Raw genomic sequence first — 26,599 nt, forward strand, 5'->3', positions numbered from 1 at the left:
CTGGTCCCTGCTATGCTTGCCCAATATTACATACTGGGTGATGTCGCCTATCTTCAAAATGGCGCCGGTCAAGCGATTTAAGGTCTACGCCCTGTGTGGCCCCCAAAGGGGAACAGAGGGGCCGACTAGACATCAGACATTATTTTCTTCCTCATCTTGTTTTTCTATGTTTATTGAATGTACTAGCAATGGCTCTAACTGTAATATAACTGCAATTGATTTAACGCTGTAATACGCCTTAATCCTCATGTAAAGCGCTCTGATACCTCCGGGTCTAGCCTGGACTTCCTCGTCTCCTCGTTGTGTCTCCTACCCACCTCTTCTCTCTTTGCTTGCCTCCCCTATTCCTTTACCTCTCTCCCCTGAATCTCTTTCCTTCTACCTGCTTTGATTATCCTCGTGCCTATGCTCCGCTCAATCTCCCTTCCCGTCGCCCTTTTACATTATCCCCTTACCCTTCTACACACCTTGAACAAATGGATGTCTACCCTACGAGCCCGACTTCCTATTATGGCCCCCTCTAATATGACCTTGTCCAAAGCACTCCTACTCCCCTTGTTGGGGATGGATCCAGCATTTTTGCCCTGGAATCTCAGAGACCCTTCTGAGAGAGTCCACAGTGACAAGGGAGTCTCACATAGTGAAGGTCTGGGATTGATCCCTTACCACTGGAAACCGTCTCCTACCCTGCTGGACGTCGGACACTGTGATCACGCTGGGTTTTCTACCCCCTCCCCCTCCTCCTCCCTCCTTCATTCTTCTAAGTGTGCCCATGACCAAAGCACTCCTCTCCCCTTGTTGGGGTGGGATCCAGAATCTATGCCCAGGAGTCTCAGCGACCCCGCTGAGAGAGTCCACCGTGACAAGGGAATCACACTAAATGGAAGACTGGGAATGTTCCCTTTACCGCAGGGAGCCATCTCCCACCCAGCTGGACATCAGACACAGTTACTTCCTCGTCTCCTCACTGTGTCTCCTAACCCCCACCCCTTCCCTCCTTCATTCTTTGCTTGCCTCCCCATTCCTTTCCTCCCTCCCCTGAAGCTCCCTCCCCCTACTTGCTCTGTTTTTCCTCGTGCCAATTCTCCGCCTAATCTCCCTCCCTGTCGCCCTTTTACATTACCCCCTTACCCTCTACACGCCTTGAACCAATGGATGTAACTTGTAATTGACGTACCTTCTGTAACAATGCGTAACTTGTAACCTATGTAACTCTCCTCATGTAAAGCGCTCTGATACCTCCGGGTCTAGCCAGTGCTATATAAAACTCAAGTAAGTAAATAAATAAAGGCTTAATTTCCATTTTGTTATGAACCAGTGGCTCAAGGTTAACTAAATGAACATCACATTCCTGGCAGTTAGTGATAATAGCAAGAGAGCGAAAGTCCTAACAGGCACAGCCAGCTCCCTTACCTGCGATATCACACGCATAAAGTTCTTTCATTGTATAGCATCTCCTCAATGAGCGGTGGGAGTGAAAACTGGCAGGGGGACTGGTGATCGGCACAATCCGAGCACGAATGGGTGCAAACGGGCTTGCCATTGGTGCACTAGCGGCACGGATGCTATCTGCCGATTTAAATATCCCTTCAGGGGGGGTGTCAGGAAACGGTGCTTTGCAGCACAGGAGTCCAAACGAGTGGGAATATAAAAATAAGCAAACTAGGGTCCAACAACCCCCCAATCATTTCATAGGCTCACCTGTAAAGGAAGGTTGCTGGTTGCCTACCAGGAACCACGAAATCTGCCTTTTGATCTTGCGTGGAGAGAAGTAGCAGATTGGTAAGTGAACCCCAGGCCCACTAGCTGCTTAGTCAGTTAAAGCAGCTCAGTGCATGTTAAGGCCCTTTGATTTGAACATGCGTTACTAGCACATGGAAACCTCCCTCCCCCCCCAAAAAAACAGTGTGAAAAGCTGACCAATTTGAATGATTTTACAATAGCTAATCAGCATACTAATAATAGCAAGACCAAACATACGTCCCGGGGAGCACAGTTCTCCTCTTCATTTTAAAAATGCGTGCAGCTGAAAAGCATGTACTATTAACCTTAATTATAATATTGCAGTAAATGTGCTGTTTCATGTGCTGTTCAATAACTCTGTCACCTATTTCAGCAAAGGCCTGCTTGCAAGTGGTGCAGATAATCGGAATCAAAGATGTATTTTGGGAATTGAAGAAACAAGCCCACAGGGAAAAAAGCACTATGAATGCAAGTCAAAATGCTCTTACGGATAGATATTTCCCTTCTGCCCACTAGCTGAAATACAGTTGCTAAGTGGTCAGGTGACTCTTAATTTATGGGAACTATATAGACATGAATCAGATAATATATAAAGTCATGCATTTAATTTTCCCTTTTCTTGTTACCAAGTGCTCAGTCAGAGAGCAGACAGCCCCAGCCACCGATGGGCCAACCCCTAGCGACGAGCAGTCTGAGTCCAATTGAGGCAGAAGTGAAGATATGGGTTCTCAGAGTTGGCATTTAACCTGCTTTCTGTGTCAGCAAAGGGATTCATGAAAAGATAATCAGCCCATACTCAGAGACATAGAGGCAGGAAGTGGGTGCAGTAACTAAACAGATAGAAAATTAATTAGCAGTGCTTTTAGAAGAAGACAGTCAAAGCATGTGCCTGGGCCTGCAGCCACTGGTTGCAACCTTGAAATGTGTAATCTGATGATGCAGATTTTAAGAACTGGAACAACTGTAAGGCACTGTTCCTGGCTTTTCGCAACAGGTGCTCTGACCCATGAGCTGCCTTAGTAAGACTGTTGTGGGTATCCATGCCTACTCCACTTGCCATGTTCAGACCAAGAACTTGGCAAACATGGATTAGAGTGTTATGCTGGGTTGCCAGTACCCTATGTTAAGGGAGAGATTTGACTGACTGCACAGGAGGGGCATTGTAGGTGCCTCTATATGAAGGAACCATCACTCAGAAGGAGAGGACCATGAAGGAGCTGAGGCGGGATGAGCTGCAGGTGCCCAGTGTTGCCTCATGGGTGGCCCTTCACCTCTCTGAGGGTGGGGGCCAGGAATTCCAAAGTGACCCTACTGGGTGAGCGGAACTGTTACACCTGTGGACAGAGGGTACTGAGGAAATCATGCCTAATTAAGTTCTGATGCAGAATTATGTGTGAAGAAGACAAGTAGTGCTAAAGAAGACCAACCACAACCCGTGGTCTCTGCAAAGGAGAGCCAAGAGAACTGGAGGAGAACCATATCGACTGAGGCTTGCATGCATAACTGAGTAGTTCACGAAGACCACACTTGTTTTGGTTAGATGTTTTGTAATTGTGCCCAAAGAAAAACCTGAACAGCAAGAGCCATTGAGCTGTAAGCACTGCAGCTTCCTTGACTGGTGCTGCTGCCGCCACTTACGTTGTGTGCGCGCTAAATGCTCCACTCACTCACAAGTTGGCAGGGCTGGGACATGCTCACCTTCCCCATGCTCCGTTGGGCATGCACTGTACTTCATATCAAGCAACGCGTCCTGCCAAGGAACACAGAGATGACTTGCACCTCAAACAGACTAAGACAACAGAAAAGGTACTGGACATAACTGTGAAGTCCAGAAGGCGGAATCAGGACCCAATCTGGATGGGACTAGCCCGAACAACTATCGTCCTATAACCCGGCTGTCGCTGCCAGCCAAAATAATCGAAAAAATCATGAATATTCATCTATCCCAATTTTTTTGCGATAATAATCTGCTCGATCACTCCCAGTATGGATTCTGTCACGAGCATAGTACGGAAACGGCACTCATTAAAGCCACAGAGGAGATCAGAGCGGTAATGGATGGAGGCGGCACAGCCGCCCTTGTACTCCTCGATCTGTCAGCCGCTTTCGATACAGTGGATCACTCTCTCTTGCAGCAGCGGCTGGAGAGTTTGGGTGTCAGAGGGAAGGGCATTAGCCCTGCTGTCCGCCTTTCTCAAGGATAGGAGACTAACAGTATCGGTAGATGGGTATCATTTAGAGCCTTACACCCTCTTGTGCGGAGTACCACAGGACTCTTCTTTAAGCCCTTCTCTTTTCAATGTCTATATCTCCGAACTTGCTCCTCTGATCCGGGACTTTGGGTTTAGTCTGACGTCCTACGCCGATGACACCCAGATAGTGGTGGCTGCCCATAGAAATCAGGCCTCTCCTGCTCAACAATTTCAGAATTGCATGAGTGCAATAAATAGATGGATGAGTACACATTGTCTCAAACTCAATTCTGAAAAAACCAAGGTCCTAGTTTTTGGTAATATGGAACCAAACTGGGGCAATCTGTGGTGGCCGGCAGAGATGGGTGAATCACCAAAACCAGCGCTCAAGGCTAAGAACTCGGGAGTATGGTTCGACAACAAATTAGCACTCTCACATCAGACAAATGCAATTGTCTCCGCCTCCCACTTTCTTATCAATAAAATAAGGAAGATCTTTCCTTACATCCCCGCGGACAGTAGGAAGACAGTGGTAACATCGTTAATCCAGTCCAAACTGGACTATTGCAATGGGCTTTATTTGAACATACAGAAGCAATGTTTAAAAAAGCTTCAGACTGTTCAAAGCACAGCGGCACGGCTACTGGCCAACATTCCTAGGCACAAATCGGTATCCAAAGAGATTCATGGTCTGCAGTGGCGCGCTGTAGCACAACGTATCAAATTCAAGGCCCTGTTTCTGGCTTACAAAGCACTGAACCACACAGGACCTTCTTTTCTTCAAAATCTCTTTGTCTGGTATGAACCATCCAGACAACTTTGTTCTACAGGGGCCAGATTCCTGACAGTACCTAGATTTCGATCATCTCACTGGGGCGGCCGCAGCTTTCTCTACGGCACCTCTAAACTCTGGAATACACTCCAGAGTGAGCTCAGAAGTGCTAGCTCCCTTACCATCTTTAGGAAAGGACTAAAAACCTGTTTTTCCAGAATTAGACGCTTGGTCGGGCTTACTGTGTTCTCAGCGCCAAGACACCCCCGGTTATTTGTGCGCTTTATAAATCCCATTAACATCTCCACCAACAGGGTGTGCATATATTTTAACATGCTTGCTTAGAACCTGGTCAGTCCTTCCTGAGTCCCTTCAGATAATGGACCTGTCCAGAGGAGGAGCCCTGAAGACTTGCACTGTTGCACAGAGCGTACCCTAAGAGGTTGTCCCATGAAAGTAGGCTGCCTCCCCTCATAGGTGATGAAGGGTATTAGTATTTTTTTATATAATTAGTTGTTTTTGGAATATTGTGGACCATGAATTATTAACTGGTATCTTTTGCTTATGAAGTTCTGAGTCTCTAACTCCACACCTACTTTCTGAGCAATCCTTGGGCTGCTATGTTTTGCTGCCTTGAGGATCACGTCTTAAAGGACCACATCCTTGGTGCTCAGTTTTGGTCTCAACACTAAGGTTACGCTCCAGGACACCAGTGGTAAAAGGATTTGATTGTCATAATCTGAGTCTAATAATCCCTGGCTGCCGTGGGACTCCAGCAAGAGTTCCTACACTATTTAAAGCACGTAATACCATTGGGCACATAAAAAGTGTCAGCAACATCAATCAGAAGAGATATTTATTTCATTTTTTTTTATTTTTTTATTTTATTTAATAATTTTTTCCCAAATAATTAGTACAAGGCAAGACACATTACATAAACAACAGTATTTTATACACATTGTTCACTACTGTTTTCTTGAATCTTAATCAATTCATACACAGTCTCATATATTATATACAGAACATAATACCAAGTAATTATAATCTAACAAAGTATATATACTCGCATGTCATTCTTTCCACTTAGTTATGGGCTCCCAGATTTGTCTGCCTAGTCTTCTTCCCTTTTTTCCCTTTCTTGCATAAATTGCCATCTCCAGATTATACATCTCTATTAATCTAGCTAACCAATGGTGAAAGGTCGGGGGCAGGGGTGCAAGCCATTCCGAAGCGATACATAGTCTCAAGACTGCCATGGCAATAAAGATAAAACAATCATATTCAGGTTGCCTGTCACAGTTATTGACTCCTAACAGAATAGTCACTGGTGTTAGCTTGCTCACAGATCCTAGTGATCTAGAGAAGAAGACCTCAATATCTTTCTGTATTTTTTGCATGTGTGGGCACATAGCAAAGATGTGGACAATGTCAGCCTCCAAGCTTCCACATTTTGGACAGTTAATACCTGTTGTCCCCCCCCATTGCGCTATTCTAGCAGGGGTATAGTATAATCTGTACAGAGTTTTGTAATGTTGTGCCTGGAGTGCCGCAGAGCATAATAAATTCTGCCCCATTTCTAATGTAAGAAAAAAACATTCTTTCCCTACATCCAGCTTTTGTGCCCAATTTTCTGCTCCTTTTTCTAAGTCATCCTGTTTAAATTCTATCAGTTCTGAATAGAGTCTTTTAATTATACAGTCGGTTCCTCCCTGAATAAGTTCCATAATTGAGTTCTTCTTAAATCCTATCTGTCCTCCCTTTTTTGTTACCATGTAGCTTCTAACCTGTAAGTATTTGAAAAAATGTCTTGTTGAATCCAATCCATATTTACGTTGTATATCCAGAAACTGCATTATCCCCTGTCCATCCAAAATATCACCAATCTTATTTATTCCCTTCCTCCCCCATTCTTTAAAAACAGAATCGGAAAAGATGTCTTGAGGCAAGAAAGGGTTCTGTCCCATTCTTGTATACCGATTATACCTCCCAATGCCAAATTTCTTTGTAAACGCTTTCCAAATACCAAGTGCTGCTGTGACTGTCTTAAATCTGGTCCTTTTAAAATAACTTGAATCCATCTGCTTCAAAAATGCATTTTCTGCTGCTACTCCTAATGCTAACCCATATATAGCAATTGTACTAAAAGGCCCTTGTCCCTCGAATTCTGCCCCCCCCTATTAACCCTGCCGTGTACTGCAGGGCAGCTGCCCAATAGTAAAGTTTTAAATCGGGTAGCGCCCATCCCCCCCTATGTCGTGGGAGTGCCATAAACCTCAGTGCCCTCCTCGTCTTGCCCTTGGCCCAGATAAATCTATTTATCATATTCTCTAAAGTTTTAAACCACTTATCCTCAAACATTAGGGGAATTGCCCTGAATATATATAAAAATTTCGGGAGAACCATCATTTTAATGATGTTTGTACGACCCATAATAGAGAGATGTAAGTTATGCAGCCTATCTAAATCTTTCCTCACCTTCAAAATTATTGGAGCTATATTTTTTTCCACGAGAGTCTCTACTGCAGAAGTAATAGTTACACCCAAATAAACAGCTGACTCCACCACTCTGTGATCCAGGCAGTGCACATACTGGTTCTTAATTATTTGTGTTTTAGAACTATTCAGCGCATACCCCGATATCCGTCCAAATTTAGTAGCCTCGATCTCAATTTCTTTTATTGCCTCTGTTGGGTTTGGTGTTATAACTGCAACGTCATCGGCGTATGCTAATATCTTACAGTGTCCCAAACGTGTGGATAGTGGCTCTATTCTTTCATTGATCTCCAGCCTACGTATTAACGGATCCATGTACATTGCAAACAATAGCGGTGAACAGGGACACCCCTGTCGTGTTCCCCGTCTTATCTTCACTGGGGCAGTAGAACCAGCATTTACTCTGATCGCGGCTACCGGAGCAATATACAAAGCCTGCAAAGCCCTGACATAGCCTTCCCTAATCCCTGCTCTCTTTAAAGTGTGCCACAGATAGTCCCAGGAGACCCGATCGAAAGCTTTCTCTGCATCTAGAAGCATTACCGCGATCGGTTCTCCTGTGACTTCTCCAACATCAAATAGTGTAATGACCTTCCGCGTGTGATGAGTAGGGCCCCTACTAGGTATAAAACCGTGTTGATTATCACTAACAAGGGTGTGTATTATACTAGCAAATCTTGTGGCTAATACCTTTGAGTATATCTTTGTATCCGCATTCATTAAAGTTATCGGCCTATACGAGCCTGGTTCGGTGGGTGGTTTCCCTTTCTTTAAAATTATCACAATGTCCGCTCCTCCACATGACGCCGGTATGGAATTTCCTGCCTGTGCCTGCTGTAATGTGACCAGAAAGTCTCTAGTTATCTCATTCCCGAATACCTTGTAAAATTCAATCGGGATTTGATCCGGGCCCGCTGCTTTGCCGAAGGGTAAGTTCTGAATAGCAGTTATGATTTCTAAGTTGTCTATGGGTACCTCTAAGATTTCAGCATCATCCTCACTTAATGTTATTGCTGGTATCTCCTGTAAATATTTATCAATTGCCTGCTCCTCTTTACCAGATTGCTCATCATTTAAGCTCGTATAGAACTGTCTAAATACTTCGCGAATCCCATCTGTGTCTGTATGTAACGTACCCATGTTATCTCTGATTTCCCTACCTTCCCCTGTAGCCACCTTCTGTCTAGTACGAATGGCGAGTGTACGTCCCACTCTCTCACTGAACTCATGACATCTCTCTTTATTTGCTAGATATACCTTAGCAGCCCTATCTGCCTCAATTTCTTCTGCTTGCAATTTTGCCCTAGCAACTTTAATAAGGGCTTGTTCGGGCGCCTCCCCCAGCATAATACATTGCTCTAACTCCCTTTCGGCATCCAAAAGTGCTCTGGTTACTTCTAAATTTCTCAGGCGCTCTTGTTTCCTTTTATATGTGCTATAGCTGAGAGTCTCTCCCCGGGCTCCAGCCTTAAAGGCATCCCATACCATCCCTGTAGCAGCTGACCCCCTATTAATCTCAAAGAAGGACTTTATCCATTGTCTCATATGCTGAATATACTGTTCATCGTTTAATAACCCTCTTTCAAAAGTCCATACCCTCTCCTCTCGAGTAGGAGCATTTATAACACACTTTAAAATCAACGGGTTATGATCAGAAAATACTCTAGGGGACCTTTCAATTTCTAAGCTAGGAATCAATGAATTAGTTACAAAGTAATAATCCAGCCGTGCATAGGTCTTATGCGGAGCCGAATAGTATGTGAAACCCGCATCATCCGGTCTTAAGCTCCCCCATACATCTGTTAAAGCATTATTTTGAGTTAAACTATATAACGCCTGACATACTCTTTTTTTCCTGCCCCTATATAACCCAGGCCCCAATCCAGCTGACCCATTAATGTTAAAATCCCCAGCTAAGATAACACATGGTGCCCATGTAGCTAATTCCAGATCCAGGTATTCAAATATCTCTGGGTCATCATCGGTTGAGCCATAAATCGCCCCCAGCGTGATCCATTTTCCATTAAGTAAACACTCAATCAATGCCCACCTACCCCATTGATCTTCCAACTTTTTCCTTGTGATTATATCTTTTTTCCTTGATAAAATAGCCACACCTCTATTTTTTGCCCCTTGTTTGGAGTATGCTAGTACCTGAAAACCTAGCTGTCCCAGAAGATACCCTTGTGTCCCCATTATGTGTGTTTCTTGTAATAAAACATAGTCCACATTCATCCTTTTTAATACTTGTGCAATTGCCCGTCTCTTCCGATAATCGTTCAAACCACACACGTTCCACGTGACAAATCGAGTACCCATTAACTTATTTCTACTGTTTGTCTCAGCCAATAAATCCTACTGTTTTCCTTTAATTGTTCCTCAATTTTATTATTCATCTGCTTTCTTTTTTTATTCATACATGTTTTCATAACATCTATCTCTACCATTCCTTCTTCCCTACCTGTTGTGTTCATACATTCTCTCAGTGTGTCTTGCCATGCACCCGTGCCCACCCGTCCCTTCTCCAAGGATCCCACCCTAAGATCCCACCCCCCCTTACTGGAAAATAGGTCAATCCTGACCTATGCGTGTCCGCCGGCTCGCAGTTCGCAGCTCGCCCCCCACTCTCTCCTTTTCCTCCACCATTTCATATTCCCGTGGACTGCCAGGATTATGCTGCTGGTTTAATCTAACCTTATCAATCAGCATTTATTACCATATGTGATATTAAACTCTTGATCACATCCTGCTGTACTCTTTAATTATATTTACTTCTTCTTACTTCGTCTTGTTAACTGCCTGACCTTCTTGTCCTTTAGAAAGTTTTATTTCGTTAAGATACTCCTGGGCTTGTATTTCAGAATGGAATACCTTAAATTGACCACCAAGCCCTATTTTCAATCTAGACGGAAACATCAAATAAGCTTCACACCCTAGAGCTTGAAAAGGTGTAATAAGCTGTCTCATCCGCCATCTCCTTTCCACAGTGGCATGGCAAAAATCAGGCTGGGCGAAGAAAGTTATGTCTCGAAAAGAGCGCTTAGCCACAGGTTTTGCTTTGCTCATGATCTCCTCCCTTAATAAAAAATTTCCCACATATAACAGAATTACCCTAGGTTTGGCTGTCGCTTTTCCTTTCTTCTGAAATGTGGGGAAACGATGGACACGTTGGACTTCTTTTTCCCAGTCCCAATTAGTTATCTCGGGGAGCCCTTCTCTGAGCAAGGCAATAGCAAATGATCGAATATCTTGCCCTTCTTTCCCTTCCCCCACACCTAGCAATCTGATGTTATTGCGTCTTTGTCTGTTTTCAAACGCTTCAAGCTTCCATAAAACATCTGTTGTAGTTTTTTCCTGTTCAAGCCTGTTATCTCTCCATTTAGCAACTTCATCTTCCAGTTTACTGGTTCGTTCTTCTACCTCCACAACCCTATCCACCATGTATGCATAAAGTTTATTCACTTTTCAAAGTGATCCCTGTATCTTTTTGTTAGCCTGTCTGGCCCTTCGGCTTTCAATCCTCGCCTCGCCCTGCATCTGTTTCAGCGTCGAAAATAAAAGTTCAAGACTAGGATTCTGTGGCTGTGCTGGCTGGGCTGAAGCTTGAGCTTGGTCTTGTAATTGAAGCGAGTGCGGCTGTAATGGGCATTGAATATTATTTCCTTCCCCCTCATGATATATCTGAGAGGTGGCAGAGTAGTCCCAATCCAATTTCTTCACAACCTCCGCCTGTTGGAGGCCTTGTGATTGTTTTACCCTGCTGCGTGCCCTTTCCTTCACACTTTTTAGTCTTCTTTGCGGGCAAGGCCTATTCACTGTGTTATCCTCTAGTTCTGAAGTATCAGACCCAAGCTCCGAGTCCTCTGTGTAACTTTCTGAGGACAGTGAACGGAGCCCTATGTCAGACCCAGGGACAGAGACAGAGACTGAATTATCTTCATCATCTCCCCCCTTGTCGTCGTCCTCGTCATTGACTGAAAAAAAGACGTCATCGCCCGGGGAGCCAGGATTAAGGGTGTGAATATCTATCTCTAGCTCTGTACCTTTCTTTGAGACCGGTACTGTTATCTTACGATTTAAATCCAACTTTCCCATAGCTTGGGAATCTCTTACTGCAATAAGCTCTGTCAGTGTAACACCATTTCCCTTCAGTTGAAGGATTGGGGACCCGAGCCTGTCATTCGGCACGTCTGCAATTAACTCATTGTCATTACCCATAATATCGCTACTCAGAGCGTGTGCACTGACCGATGTATGTATCTGCCCTCCCTCATGTCCTCCAATAGTTATTCCTACCTTGCAGCTTACTGGCGGCTGCTGTAGCTCCTGTAAATCTAAATCCAGTGCATAGTGCACATCTCTCGTAGAAGTTCCCCGTTTTTCCGGGGAGGCTGACTGCGCATCGCTCTGCATGCTGTCCTGGGCTAACCGTGCCTCCAGATGCTCTGAGCTCTCGATCGGTTCCCCTGACTGCGTGCACACGCCCTCGGCGATATCCGGAGCAGCTGAGAGCGGCTTCTGTAACTCAAGCGTTAGTATCGGTGTAGCCCCCGAGGAGGAAGCAAAGGATTCAATCAGTGTAGATTGGCGCAGAGATACCTCTTTCCCCGAACAGTCGTCTCCTTGTCCTGTTTGGTTCGCCTTTCTTACAGGTAGTCCGGTTTCTTTATTCTTTTCTTTATCTCTGCCCTTCCTCACTCTTCCTTCGGTATTTTCAGTATTCTGCCGTTCTTCACCAGCTTTCTCTGCTGCTCTCTCCATTGCTCTCCTGGTTTGTGCTTTTGTTAAAGCTTTCCCCCTTTCAGTCTGTCCCTTATCCTTCAGAGCTTTCTGTATTTTCGGCGCCATGTTTTGCATCAGGCCGTCCCAGCGTTTCCTAATCGTCAAGGCAGATAAGATTGTTGCCTGCAGAGATTTTAAATATCTTCTCTCTGAACCGTATAGCTGGAATTTCATAAATGCAGTCATCTTTTCAGATATTTTCGTAAGCATTCTGCGATCCGCTTCTCGAAAAGACTGCCAAAACCTCCATCTCCAGCATATTCACCAACCAGCAGTATTTCTTCTGAGAGAGGGGGAGTGCGACTACTCCCTACAAGCTGTCAGCGGCCATCTTGCCATGTCAGCGGCCATCTTGCCATGTCAGCGGCCATCTTGCCAGTCAGCGGCCATCTTGCCACCGTCAGCGGCCATCTTGCCACTGTCAGCGGCCATCTTGCCAGAAGAGATATTTATTTCAAAGTTTTCTAAAATTGAGAGATTCCCATTAGATCTCTTAAGTTCATCGTTGAGAAGCTGGTGTCCATGTTTCAAATTGGCCTCAAAATGGAAATGTTTTACTTTAATAATGGTGCTTTAAACACGTTTCAAATAATTACTTGCTAAACTATTATTAAGTATATTCAGTGAAAAGGGTACTTTTGTTCTGTCTATGTTTCCCACGTAGCCATCTAAGTTACTGCAAAACAACATGTGTGGCCATAAAAAAAAACTCCATAACTAAAAAAAAAATAAAAGTTATGTTTTGTTCTTCCGTTACAGAAATCTTGCAAAACCTATTGCTGTGCAGTTCAAAGAAAAAGAAGATCGTTACATTGACAACTATAAGGTATCTGTTATGTTATAACTTTTTGGTTTTATTAGGTGTACTGTTGCTCCAAGTGTATCCTGGTTCTGATATACAGAAGCACACTCAATCATACCTGGTTATAAATTGAAAAAGCCACTTATTAAGCCGACTCCAGATTCAGGAGGTCCTCTTGCAAATACAAGTATACAGGGACAGTGTTCCAGTGTTGAGCCATCTGGAAAGAGAACGTCATAGGGAATCCTAAATATTTTAGTACTGGTTTTTGAGCAAATAAATTGTTGAGAAGGCTTAGAAAGGGGAGGCCTGGTTGGTTGATAAATGGATAGTTTTGCTGACATAATATTAGGAGAAAAGATAAGTTACTTAACTTTGGTAACAATGTATCTGGTAGAGACAGGATCTAGCCGCAGATTCCTTACTTAGAATCCTCCCCAGGCACCACACTGGATCCGGAAATGGAGGAATCCGGAGGGTATCGAGCAACTCCACAGCGATGTCAGCGGAGTTCATACAACCCCTCTGCCAATGCTCTGACGTCCGTTTCTTCGTTACTATAGTCAGCGCTCAAAATGTGAAGCCACATTCCAAACCTGCCTATTGAAACAGTGTGCCAAGACAATAGACACTATGTGTCACTTATTGTTGAATGCAAAGGAAAGAAGGAAACAGGCAAGAACGCACGAGGTCCAAAAAGACTCAAGGCAGAAAGCAGGAATAGCAATGTCCTCCTGCCCCCCCAAGATATAGACATAACCACCAAGGTATCCCAGTACTGAATAGAGAAAAATGCAGAAATGAAGCAGGAACGAACCTGCAACACAACCAGGAAATCCCCAGGAAGGATATCTCATGCGTCTACAACACAACAAGAATGTCTACAAGTAGGACATCCCAAACTCAGACTCACTGTAAATGAAGAAGAAAGAAAAAATAGTTTGCAGTGCGTGAAGGATGGGAGGGGCGTAAGGAATCTGCGGCTAGATCCTGTCTCTACCAGATACACCGTTACCGAAGGTAATTAACTTATTCATCCGATAGACATCTGGGCTTCAGATTCCTTACTTCGAATCAGATACGTAAACCATACCATCCACGGACTGGGAACTGGGATTACAAAGAATGTACAAGCAATATGACCCGGTCAGAAACGAAAAGACTGGGGGAAAAGGACGACTCAGGAGAATATCACACTCAGTCGAAAATCCAACACACAGTAACTTAATTCCCACAAGCCCCGAATGCCGAAGAATTGTACATCAAAAATCATGGGACCTGTCATGGAAACACAACCGCGAAAAACAAGACATTTCGACCTCAACACCATCTCACCCAGACATATCATGTGACTACAACTGAAACGACCACATTTAGACAAGATAACACCCACATTGAACAGGGAAATTATCCATGGCAAGAAGAAATGCCAGTAATGAACCTAATAGGGCCATGGCAATTGTATGAAAGTAGGATCTTCTTTTATGGTTACCCCCACTTTTTGACTGGTGTTATGCTGTTTCTGACTAGTCTGACTGGGATCCTGCTAATCAGGACCACAGTCTCTGTGCTTTCTCCCCTAAATTGGTATGGTAAGTACTTAGATAAAACCCTGATTGGACACTGGTGTACCCTTATCAGTCCCTAGTAAATGGTATTGAGGTACCCAGGGCATAGGTACACCAGGGGCCCCCCATCGGCTGAAGCATGTATTACGCCACCCATGAGAGACCACTCAAACTGTAACTACAGGCCTGCCATTGTGGCCTGTGTAAGCTGGTGCTAGCACAACTTACTAAAGAAATAGGTTTACCTATATCTAGGGTCACTGCACGTAACCTATGTCACCCCTAAAGCAGGTCTTTAAATCCTGAAGGCAGGGTGCTCGGTTTCTAAGTGTGAAGGTGTCCCGGTGAGCCAGTGCATCAACCATTACAATACAGAGTGGCCATGCATCATTACGCGATGACCATCTCTAAAAATACAAAGAAATTGATTTAGGCCCAGATCTCTGTACTTGGGTAAATGTATAACATTGTTCTGCATTCTTTCCATCAATTGTTCTTTTTGCATCTCTAAACTGGCTGTAACGAACCCTATCATGTTGGGTATCAAACATGTTGGAATCATACCACCACACCGAAACGGTGTGGGAGGTATGATTCCATGCACTGTAAAGCTCCTCCAGGAGGCCCTCCGTGCTCCCGGTCTTCTAGAACTGGACAGCACAACATGGCTGCTGCCGACCAGAGACATGATTCTGCCCTCCTGCTGCTGAGCCAAGCTTGAGCAGGGGAAGGCAGAACAATGGATATCTGAGAGAGACTATTAGTTATAGATTCCTTACCTTAGAATTACCCTCAGGCGTCAGACTAGATCTGGAGAATTTTTTTCTCAGCAGTACCCCTGCGGGCTGGTAGGTGGCGTCGGTTGACTCTGTGCCCGCCGTCGACGTCGTGGTCACCGGGATGACGTTGTGGTGTCTACTTAGATGCTGCCCCTGCAGGCTGATGTCAGTTCTTTCTTTTTCCACGCCAGCGTAGCGCAGATCCATAGAGAGCTTGCCCCATAGTCACTTTTTTCGACTTTTGTCGACTTCTTCTTCCGAGTCTTCGACTCCTGGTGCGCGAGGAATGTCCCATCGTCGGACAGGCTTCAAGCCCTGCGAGGTCTGTCACAAACTGATGTCAGTGATGGACCCGCACCTCGTCTGCCTCTGGTGCCTGGCACATGACACCGACCTGAAGTTGTGCTGTGACTGTCGGATCATGAATCTTTGTGGGATCGCAGAAAGCTTTTGGGGTCCTGGCAGTCGGCTCCGCGTCGCTCCCGGTCTTGCTCGAGGGGAAGGTCTCGAGACCGGTCGCGGAGCCACCACTCCTCGTCCATGTCTTCGCACTACTCTGGTACGTCGAAGCACAAGAAGAAGGCTAAGAAGCACTGTTGCTCTTCCCCTTCCCCCGTCAGTCGGCTGACGCGATGCGGGATCGGAGCGTCGTCGCACTAAGGCCCCGTCTCCGGTGCCTGACTCGGGGATGACTCCGTGCTTCCCCCCTTCTCTGGGAGCCTGAGTGTCCCCTGCCCGGCTTCATTTGTTCTACGAAGCCCTCCACCAAATCTTTGGGCAGTCCGACTTCGCTGGCGTGCCTTTGGGCCCCACAGAGTCGGTCAGGGTCCCTGGAACTACGATGCCGGCGGCTCTGGCCCCGGCACCGGAGGGCCCCCGTAGATCCAGGCCTGGATTGAGATGGACGCCGGTCAACTTTACTTGACCTTCCCCGGCGACGACACCCCCAGTGTCTGCCGTTCCCCCGACCAAGGCCGTCCCCATCCTCATCCCCATCCTCATCCCCGAGATGGACAACGTACCAACGTCGCCCGACAACAAATCAGACGCCGGAGGGTACATTTGTTCCATTATTCATCCCAGGTGTTCCCTATCGCCCTGAACGTGGTGATGAGGACTGGGAAAGATCGCTGGACCCTTTGACAGACCTGCCGGAAGAATCAGACTGGAGAGAGGAATTGGTCTGGACACTTCCGCAGACCTTGGCATGCTTTATCCCCCTACTGTGGTTACGGAGGAGGGAGCATCCTATGCTGTGGTGGTGCGTAGGACAGCTAATGCCTTCGGCCTGAAGCTCCCTACAGTGGCAGTCAGGAATAAACTCCTCACGTAGGTGTTTCAACCTGCGGCAACTTCCTCCGAACCCCTCTTGCTCTTCAATGAAGCCTTCGCAGACATCCTTCTGGGCACTTGGTCCAAGCCCAGCACAGAGGCTCCTGTGGAACGGATGATTGCCCACCACCTGGCACCAGGCAATCCCATTTTCCTCACCGAAGACCCTTCCCCTGAGAAGCTCTCCAAGCTTCTCCTTCTAAGGGCGCATTCCCTTCTGCTCCTCCAGACAGGGAATCCAAGAAGCTGGATCATCTTGGGAAGCAAATTTTCTCTTTCTGCAGCTTGGCACTGTGGTCCGTAAATACCGCATCCCTCTTGAGCCAATACTCCCATACAATCTGGAATACTGTTGCCCAAGTGCTGCCTCAGTGCCCAAAGGAGGCCCAGGCTATTCTCTACCAAGCCGTGGCAGATGGAAGAGATGCAGAAAAATTCACGATTCGCTGTGAACTGGATAGCACCGACTCACTGGGCAGAACGGTTGCCACATCAGCAGCCCTTTGGCGCTACGCCTGGTTGAGGACTTCTGTTTTTTCGGGGGATTTTCAAGCAACCTTGCTGGACATGTCCTTGGATGGCTGTCACCTCTTTGGTGACAAGGCGGACTTTGCGCTGGAGCGTTGTAAGGATTCTTGCGCTACGGCAGATCCTTGGGTCTTGCGGCGTCCTCCCATCACAGATTCCCTTTCAGTCCCTCCTTTTCATCAGGGCTGTTCTGGATAGAGTGCGGTTTCGGGCCTATCCTCCTGAACAGCGAGTACGGGATATTCGGGCTATGATATCGATGTTTCAGCCTCTATCCCGGATTTTGGTTAGACTGATCCTAAGGCTGCTGGGCCTCATAGCCTCCTGCATCCTGCTGGTGGATCATGCCAGATGGCATATGCAGGCTCTGCAGTGGGACCTGAAGTTCCACTTTTCGCAGCATCGGGGGAATCTTTCTGACTACATCCAGATTTTTAAGGTAACTGCGCAACAACTGCAGTGGTGGTTAACGAGGCAGGATTGGGTCAGAGGCAGATCCCTCTTCCTTCCCCAACCATATCTCTCGGTGGTGACTGATGCATCACTTCTGGGATGGGGCGGCCACCTGGGAGAGGCGGAGATCAGAGGAATCTGGTCTCCGGCGGAGTCCGGGCTCCTTATCAACCTGTTGAAGCTTCGGGCGAATCGCCTGCCACTGGAAGCATTCCTTCCCTCCCTCAAGGAGAAGGCAGTGCAGGTGTTGACGGACAACACCACCGCCATGTGGTACTGCAACAAACAAGGCAGGTGGGGTCGTGGACCCTATGTCAAGAATCTCTTCGCCTTTGGACATGGCTGGAACGTCAGGGCAAAACCCTGGTGGTTCAACACCTGGCAGGTTCCTCGAACGCCAGAGCGGACTAACTCAGCTGACGGTGCCTGGTGGATCACAAATGACATCTTCACTCAGAGGTGGTCCAAGGTGTTGTTCAGCAGTGGGGAGAGCCTTGGTTAGTTCTGTTTGCCACTGAAGAGAACTTGCAATGACAACAGTTCTGCGCACTGGAATTTCCAAGGTGCCACTCGCTCAGCAACGCTTTTCGTCGCAAGTGGAACTGCGGCCTCCTGTAGGCCTTTCCGCCAGTACCACTTCTGCTCTGAGTGCTGAAGAAGATCAAGCGTGACCAGTCCCAACTTCAATCTTGTGGCACCGGACTGGGCATGAAGAGTCTGGTACCTCGAGCTCTTGAGCATGGCCATCGCTCCTCCGATCAGACTTTCCCTTCGGGAGGATCTTCTGTCACAGCAGCAGGGGACGGTTCTCAACCTGAACCTGTCCTGCCTCCACCTCTTTGCATGGAGATTGAGCAGCGACAGTTGACAGCTTTTGACCTTCCATCCAAAGTTTGTAATGTCATCTTGGAAGCTAGGTGTCCCTCTACTAAGACAGTATACGCTTGTTGATGGAACACGTTTGTGGCATGGTGCACAGCAAAGGCTGTGGATCCTCTTTCTGCCCCTCTTTCTGAGGTTCTTTTGTTTCTTCTCTCTTTGGCCCAGCAGGGTTCGGCTCTGGGCACTCTTAAAGGCTGTCAGCAATTTCTGATTTTCTGCGGCTACCAGATCAGCCCTCTTTGTTCAAGTCCCCAAATGCAAGTAGGTTCTTTAAAGGCATTATTATTCTCTTTCCTCCATCCCCTTTCATAATGCCTCAGTGGGACTTGAACCTTGTTTTCCTCATCATCATCTAACTTTATTTGGTCATTACGACCATCAAAGTGCATAGGCATCATACAATACAGTATATTAGGAAAGACAAAGATTTTCATGTTAGCTATTGTGGGCCAAGATGGATGACATTATTTATACAAAAGCAAAACATAGTAAAACCAAACCATTAAAAACTGAGAAGCAGGTAAAAAATGACAACTTCAACCAGGTAAAAAAGCTATAAACACATAAAAGAATTCCTGAAACAACAGCTCATGTAAATCACAGAAGGGGACACAGTTTTTGTACAGGATAGAAAAAAAAAGTACAAAAGATGGAGCCGTAGATATACATAAAGTGCTAGTGCATAACATGCAGGAATACAATATTGCACAAGTTCTCAGTAATGTAGGCATGAGTCATGTATTAATACGTACAAAAGATATCGGATGTGGACTAAATACTAAATGAGGATTGATGTTTGATCTGAGGGTGTACTTAGTTCATTTTTTGCATCTGCCGCCTGATAAACCATTCTCCCCAGGAATTTAGCCACTGCACATACTATTAGTGGCCTTGTATAGAGGATACTTGGAGCCTCTAAGTGACTACGGGTTCCTAGTTGTCTACAGGCAGTGGCTAACCATTTAGATCTTGGGTTTTTATAGAGAGGGCATGCAAAAAGAATATGCTTGGTCGTCTCCTCTGTCTCAAAGCAGCATGGACAGTGGCAAAGGGTGGCTGAAGAGCCCCTGTTCCATGATGCAGTAAAAGAGTTCAAGGGGAGACATCCAAATCTAAATTGGATAAATAACTTCCTCTCATGGGGGAGAGTGATGAAGTCCAGATAAGGTTCATACACACTCAGCACCTTAAACTCCATAAATGCTATTGTGAGGCGACCTCCTATTGCATGTGTAACAGTTCTCTCTGCCACCCATTTCCAGTAATAAGACTTAACCCATTCTCTACTGGGCAATAAGCTGGTATCCATTTCTTCACAAAGGTTTCCCAAACCGAATTTGAAGAGCAATGATTTAATGTTACGTAACCAGCCAATTTTTTTTAAACAATCCATCTTAAGAACCTCCTCAGTAGCAATCGCATAGTGGAAAAGCTCAGGTGTTTTTTTAATGCTGAGCCAAAAGAGAAGGGGGCGAAGCCTCGCCTTATCCACTATTGTAGTTCTACCCAAGTCTAACCTTAAAGGGGTGAGTGGGCTACTCTGGGGAAGGGAGCAAAGTGATCATAAAAATGTATTTTCAGTAAGAAGCAGGCCCTCCAGATTGTCAAACCCCCAGATTTCAGCCCCGTACAGGGCCGAGCCAACCACCTTCTGGTCATATATCTGTAGCGGGGCTGCAATCGGTCTGGTTTGTGATTTCCTATGTTATAGAATTAGGGCCCCAGAAGTCTTCCTCTGCTGTAGGATTCGCATCGAAATATGTTGTTTCCTTGCGATTTTCTCTGTGAGAGTTACACCGAGATATACGATGGAATCCACCCTTTCCAGTGGAATCCCCCCCAATGATAATTTCCCTTTAAAAGATTTGTGGGGATTCATTAGCAGGAGTTTTGTCTCGGAGGTGTTGACTTCTAATCCTCTCATTTCACAGAAAGACATGAAGCGATCAAGTAGCAGTTGAAGGCCACTGGGGGTTTTAAAGACTAGTAGTGTATCATCCGCAAACAGCAAGGTAGTTATTTTTACTCTCCCCAATGAGGGAGCATCTGTATAGACTTCCTCTAGGTGTTTCACCACCCCATTTATAAAAAGCGAAAATAAGGTGGGGGCTAGAACGCAGCCCTGCCTCCCCCCTCTTACAACCTTTTTTGGGTCCGTCATTGGATCTCCCCATCGTACTTTAGCATAATTTCTCTCGTGGACTCATATTAGAAGTGCCAGAATGTTGTGAGGGAGCCCCAGATCTTGTAGGACTTGCCATAGTGTGGCCCTAGGAATAAGATCGAAAGCTGACTTCAGATCAATAAAAGCAGTGTAAAGATTGCCCCGCTCTAATATCCCAGACTTCCAGGCCAATAGTGTGAAGCGAAAAACCTGGTCGATAGTACTACATTTTTTTCCTGAACCCTGCTTGGAAGGGGGATAGTATGTTGTTCTCCTCCATCCAATCGGTGATTTTGGTAAGCAGGGCACGGGAGAAAACTTTCTGCGCCACATCTATTAAGCTTATCGGCCTGTAATTTGAAGGCAGAGATCGGTCCCCCTTCTTGTAGGGATGATCTCCGCTCCTTGCCACAAAGGAGGTATAAGGGCCCGGCAGCTATACCATTTGCTGGTAACCACATATAGTTAGACCAGTTGGAAATATTAGCTACAAAGACGTCTCCAGGTATTCCATATGGACCTGATGCTTTGTTTTTAAGTATAAAGTGAATACTTTTTGTAATGTCGGCTACAGAAAATAAATCAACATTGGGCTGCAAATTGGTTAACTCTAGGGGAGAGCCTCCAGTGATGGGCGCACCTGGTCCAGAATAAATACCGAAAAAGTGGTCAAACCAGGCGGCCTTTGTGATATTGTTAGTGGGTGAGCTAGGTCTTTCAGCTTCTCCCCCTGTTACAAGTCGCAAAAATTGCTTTTGATCTTTCTGTTTGCAAGCGACATTAATCTGCAACCAGCGATCCTCACCCACTGCTTTTTTGCCTCCCTGTAAATTTTCTTATATGCTCTTCTAGCCGATCTTATATTGATAGGATTCTTGGCTTTAATCTCAGCTGCCAGTTATGACCGTGCTTCTTTGCATTTTTGGTTAAACCAGGAGTGCTGTGAGTTGACTAATGTCATCTTGCGATGAGATCTCGGGCAGGCAAAATGGGAAGCTAACTGTATAAAAAAGGACGAGTGTACATCTGTAACCGTTTTAAGCTCATCTTGCTGTTCAACTCTATTATGAAGCATTTTGATGCTTTCTTGAAGGGTTTGATTTATAGCTTCAATCTTAACGGTGTCCATCGCTACCCGCGTCCACTTTAATCGTCTATTGTCATTCGCGGGATATAGATCCTTAGACGAGAGCATTAACTCTGAAGTATCATTGGATTTACTCCAGAGTGAGGTCATGGAAAGCTCGAGCGGGTTATGATCGCTATCAGTTGTTACCCCAACCACCATATCCAGTACTTCTGGCCACAACCTAATATCTATCAAAACATAATCGATTCGACTCATATTAGATGTCCTATTAAAGGTATTGGCTCCCATCTTATCAGAGTTAGTATGGCCATTTGCTGCCCTAAGCCTGTAACCAAGAGTTATGGCCTGGAACTGCAGGGCAGTTTGTGTCCATTTTTCAGATTGGTGGTAAATTGAGGGGGGGAACATGCCAATATGCCTCTACCTGGTCACTGTTGGATACCTCTATTGTGCATAATGGTTCGTACGTACAATTAAAATCTCCTGCAACTATCAGGGGTAATGATGACTCCCTCTCCTCAAGTGTTTTCTAACGCTTGGAGGGTTGGTGAACATGTGCCTGCCTTGGTCCCACGAGCGTAGACATTGAATATGTCCATCATTCTACAATTTCTACCCCTTAGGCTAGTTGCAAGTATGTTGGGACTATTGGTTTTAATCTCTCTAATTCTGCATAGCAGATCCACCCGAATCCAGGTCAATAGCCCCCCTGCTGGTCTTCCTGGTCTACCAGTAACAGCCGGTGGACACAAAGTAACATACCCAGGAATGTAAACCGGTATGGTCGCCCAGGTTTCTTGTAAAATGCAGACACCTAATTGTTCAATATATGCAATCCAGTGTGAGTGCCATCTTGGATCTTATTCCAGCCACATTCCACGTCAGTACATGGAATGTTGAATTGATTTCTTCTGGTCCTCAAGGGATGGTTTGAGGACATCTCTCTGATACATTGCACATCTGTGGAACTCGGGGAATGATTTGCTGGTCTGGCCTTGCCATTATTTGAGTTCCAACTTTAGAATGCAAGGGGTTCAAAATAAGGAGGCGACATTGTAGTCAGCGAGGCAGATGAAGGGGCTCAAAGTTGGTGTATCTTCGAGGCCCGATTGGTATTTTTTATCATAGTGGCTGGGGGTCTTACAGGGTGTAATATTGTAACACCTCAGTCAATCGTTCTGAGATAAGGATGAGTCAAACCCCATCAAGGCACTAACTCTTCTGTGTACTTGTGGCTGTGCTGAGACAGAGGGGCTATATTTCAACTGGATATTCGTGGTTGTCGGGGAGCAGATTCTTGCCTCTAGAGCAATTAAATTGTAGACTAGGTTTTCATCTCTTAGGTGGAGTTCGAAGGAATCTGTAAGTGAGGCACCGTATGAAATTATATTTGCCCAGATAATATTGTCCCTAATAATGGACCTACACCCCCTTATTTTACAGATCCAATGGATTGATTTGTTGAGTAATGAATGGTGGTCCTCTTGTCTGCCTACCGATTGGACTTTAGGCACATTCATCATAAAAATACTCTTAGAACTCTTAGTGGGGCCATGATCCTGGATCTGCCTTGGGTTACGGGGGCCTCTATTCACCGCCCGCATTAATCTGGGAGGACTTGTATTTCATTATTCTAATGGGCGACATATTTGGATTGACATTAAGGGAACTGGATTACTTATAGGCCTTACAGAGGAGTTACTATCTATTGCTGGATCATGATTTAATCAAGGGCTAGTGTGAAGGTCAATAGTGTTTGCTCTCAGATACTCATTTGTTACAAGAAGCTTCACTTGATTTTAGAGCACGAAAATTAGTGATTTCAACGAATTAACTTCATCCCTTAGTTCAGCAATGATCTTACAGGTGTTACTCTCTTCGCTTGGATGCTGTACTCGGCAAACCTCCCCCCTCTCCCCAAGGACCTCGTTCTGGCTATTTGTATTTACAACACCTTGGCTGTGCTGCGGGGTATCTCCCTGCGCTTCTTCCTGCCGATCCACAGTTAGTTCTGTCTGGTATTGGAGTAGTGAAAATCGGTTAGATAAGGGAATATTAGTGGTTATATGAAAGTCATTCCTACTATTATCGGCATTAATGCCTGCCCCTAGGGTGGAAAGGGAAAAGCTATTAACTCCCTATCAAGCTCCTCAGATGCGCACTGCATGTCGGTATCTGAAAGAAACACGTCAGTTAGATTCCTCACCTTAGAATATCCCCAGGCGTCAGACTGGATCCGGAAGATTTTTGTAGCAATACCCCTTGCGCGTCGCTAGGCGTCGTCTGCGGCTCCGCGTCCGTCGTTGGCGTCGTGCGCCCGTATGACGTCATCGGAGTACTTAGACGCCGCCCTCGCGCGCTGTCGTCAGTTCTTCTTTTTTCCGCGCCAGTAAGCGCCGATCCGGGAGAGCTACCCCTTTAGTCATTTTTTGACTAAATATTTTGAATCTTTTTGGTCACTTTCTCGACTCTGGTGCCGGTAGGAGGCCTGGTTTCAAGGCCTGCGACGACTGTCACCACCGCCGGTGCCTGTACTGTTTGGGGCTCGACCACGATGCGGAGTTGTGTTCCGATTGTATGGCCCTGACCTCGAAAGCTAGGCGGGAGCAGTCCCATAAGCTTCTCGAGCTTCGCCACTCGACATCATCGCTCGTCTGGCTCGAAGTCTTCGGGTAAGTCGAAGCCTTCCAAGAAGTCCAAGAGGCGACACCGCTCTTCGGACTCCCCTCGCCGGTCGCGCGACTCGGCCGAGGGTCAGGGTGGTTCCACCCCCGCGGCTCCGCCGGAACCGCAGGCGCCGCGCACGTCCCCATACCCGCCGGTCCCTGGGACTGACGCGACGCCGGCGGAGGTCAGTGCCTTCCTCTCGGCCATGAGGAGCCTGGCCCCGCCGTCAATGCCCGCTGGCGCGCCTTCGGGTCCCGCGGACTCGACTGGGCGACCTTGCGCGCCGGCGGCTCCGGCCCCAGCGCCGTTGGAGGCTCCGGCCCCGACGCCGCAGGTCCCCGAGGGGCCCAAGCCTGGGCCCCCGTCGACGCCGGTCGACCTCGTCACGCCTCCTCTGCCGGCGTCGACACCGGTGCCACCTCCGACGCCGACTCCGGTCGACGTCGATCCCCGGTTCAGCCCCTGTCCGGACCCGACGCCGGTGCGGCGCCACTCGACGCCGCATCCGACGCCGCTAGAGACACATTTTGTCTATCGTCCGGCTCCGATCATTCCTCCTGTTTACCAGGAATCGGATGACGGGGGCGACTGGGAGGGGTCCGTGGACCCTTTGGCCCTTCAGGGCCAACTTTCGCAGGACTGGGCAGATGAACTGGGGGAGGCCAGTGGTTTGGATACCTCACCGGACACTGGATTCATCTCTCCTCCAACTGTGGCTTCGGAGGAGGGTGCAGCTTTTTCTGTGGTGCTGCGCAACCCGGCCGCGGCCCTTGGGCTTGAGCTGCCTGCCGTGGCTGTGAGGACTAACATCCTCACTGAGGTGCTTCAGTCTGCAGCAAGCTCCACTGAGCCTCTGCTGCAATTCAATGAGGCCCTCATTGACGTTCTGCAGGGCAGCTGGTCCAAGCCCTCCACAGTCCCTCCTGTGGACAGGAACGTTGCCAGGCGCCACCGCCCTGCTCCGGGCGACCCCGGTTTTCTGTCCCAACACCCTACCCCCGAGAGTCTGGTTATCCAGGCCTCTACCTCCCAATCCTCCTTCCCGTCCGCTCCTCCGGACCGGGATTCCAAGAGACTGGAACAGTTAGGTAAGAAGCTGTTCTCCTCGCTCAGTTTGGGCCTGTGGTCTTTGAACACCGCCTGTCTCTTGGACCGTTATTCCCACTCTCTGTGGGATACGGTGGAGAACGTGCTGCCCCTGTGCCCGGAGGAGGCCCGGGCACAGCTTTCCTCAGCTCTGGCCGATGGGAGAGATGCAGCGTGAGAGATATTCTGATCCACACAAGACCTAAAAAACACACTAACCCATCACAAACCACTCTTTGGGGTTTACCACCTGTCAGAGGACACTTCCCTTGTGGCACGTGTACAGTTTGCAAATTCACCACAGCCACTAAAGAAATCACGTTACGATCCAATTTCAGGTGGAACATACAAAAACATACCAACTGTAACACTAAACAGTGCATCTACCTGATCACTTGCCCTTGTGATTTACAGTACATAGGTATGACCATGCGTCCAGTCAAAATCCGCATAACTGAACACAGGAGCAACATACGTTGCCAACGCACGACTACAAGACTCTACAGACATTTCATGGAGGCCCAACATTCCCCTGATTCACTACACTGGGTCATACTAGAATCCCATGTCCAGATTTCCAAATCTTCTCTATTCAGGCTTGAACAGAGATGGGTACATAGATTGTCTTGTCATACCGAGGGTCTCAATGACGACATCCCCTGGAGTACCTTGTCCTAAACTGGGAATTTGAGTCTAAACCTTTGATCCATATCTACTTTAACTCCCTTTAAGTCTTTTGATCAACAACTACATGCGCCGCTATCTAACGACGCATCACGGTGTTTTGCCCGGTAGTTTACACTTCGTTGCCTAGCAATGAGACACGTCATTTCCCTACGACTTATCACATGACTTCACCTAGCAACGTGAGACGTCATGACGTTCTATGACACATTCCGTGACTCACCCGGAAACAGAGTATATCTTCCCGTACTCCCTTCCACTACTCACCACCCCGGTTCCTGGCGGTCTGGGTAGGTCGTTTGCTTGAGCGTGAATCCACGTTGGTGAGTACTTAAGCTAATTGTTTTTTCCATCGTTTGTGGAGCTGCATCTGCCTACTGGCTATCGGAGACCTCCTGATTGATCATGTCGGATACTACGTACCGAGGCCAAAACACCCTTGCCCGGTCTTCAGATCCGCTATGTTTTAATCTGCCTGGGTTGTGGTCTGCTGTGGCTGCTTCCGGCTGCCCGTTATCCTTTACAACGGTTACCACCACCTTCTGGGATGGCAACCACTTGTTCGTTTTTTAACCACTAAAG

The 26,599-nt window shown here is 46.9% G+C and overlaps 1 protein-coding gene across 3 annotated transcripts in view; it reads left to right on the forward strand.

The window, feature by feature from the left end:
• The window catches only part of LYST (lysosomal trafficking regulator), a 3,752,809-nt gene that overhangs the window by 2,963,307 nt on the left and 762,903 nt on the right, over positions 1–26,599 (forward strand). For all 3 annotated transcript variants that reach the window (XM_085611970.1, XM_085611971.1, XM_085611972.1), the window contains one exon: positions 12,742–12,808. In XM_085611970.1, the coding sequence (XP_085468096.1) occupies positions 12,742–12,808 (67 nt within the window). The remainder of the gene's footprint in view (positions 1–12,741; positions 12,809–26,599) is intronic.

The sequence above is a fragment of the Triturus cristatus genome, chromosome 6, assembly GCF_964204655.1.
Source record: "Triturus cristatus chromosome 6, aTriCri1.1, whole genome shotgun sequence".
Lineage (NCBI taxonomy): Eukaryota > Metazoa > Chordata > Amphibia > Caudata > Salamandridae > Triturus > Triturus cristatus.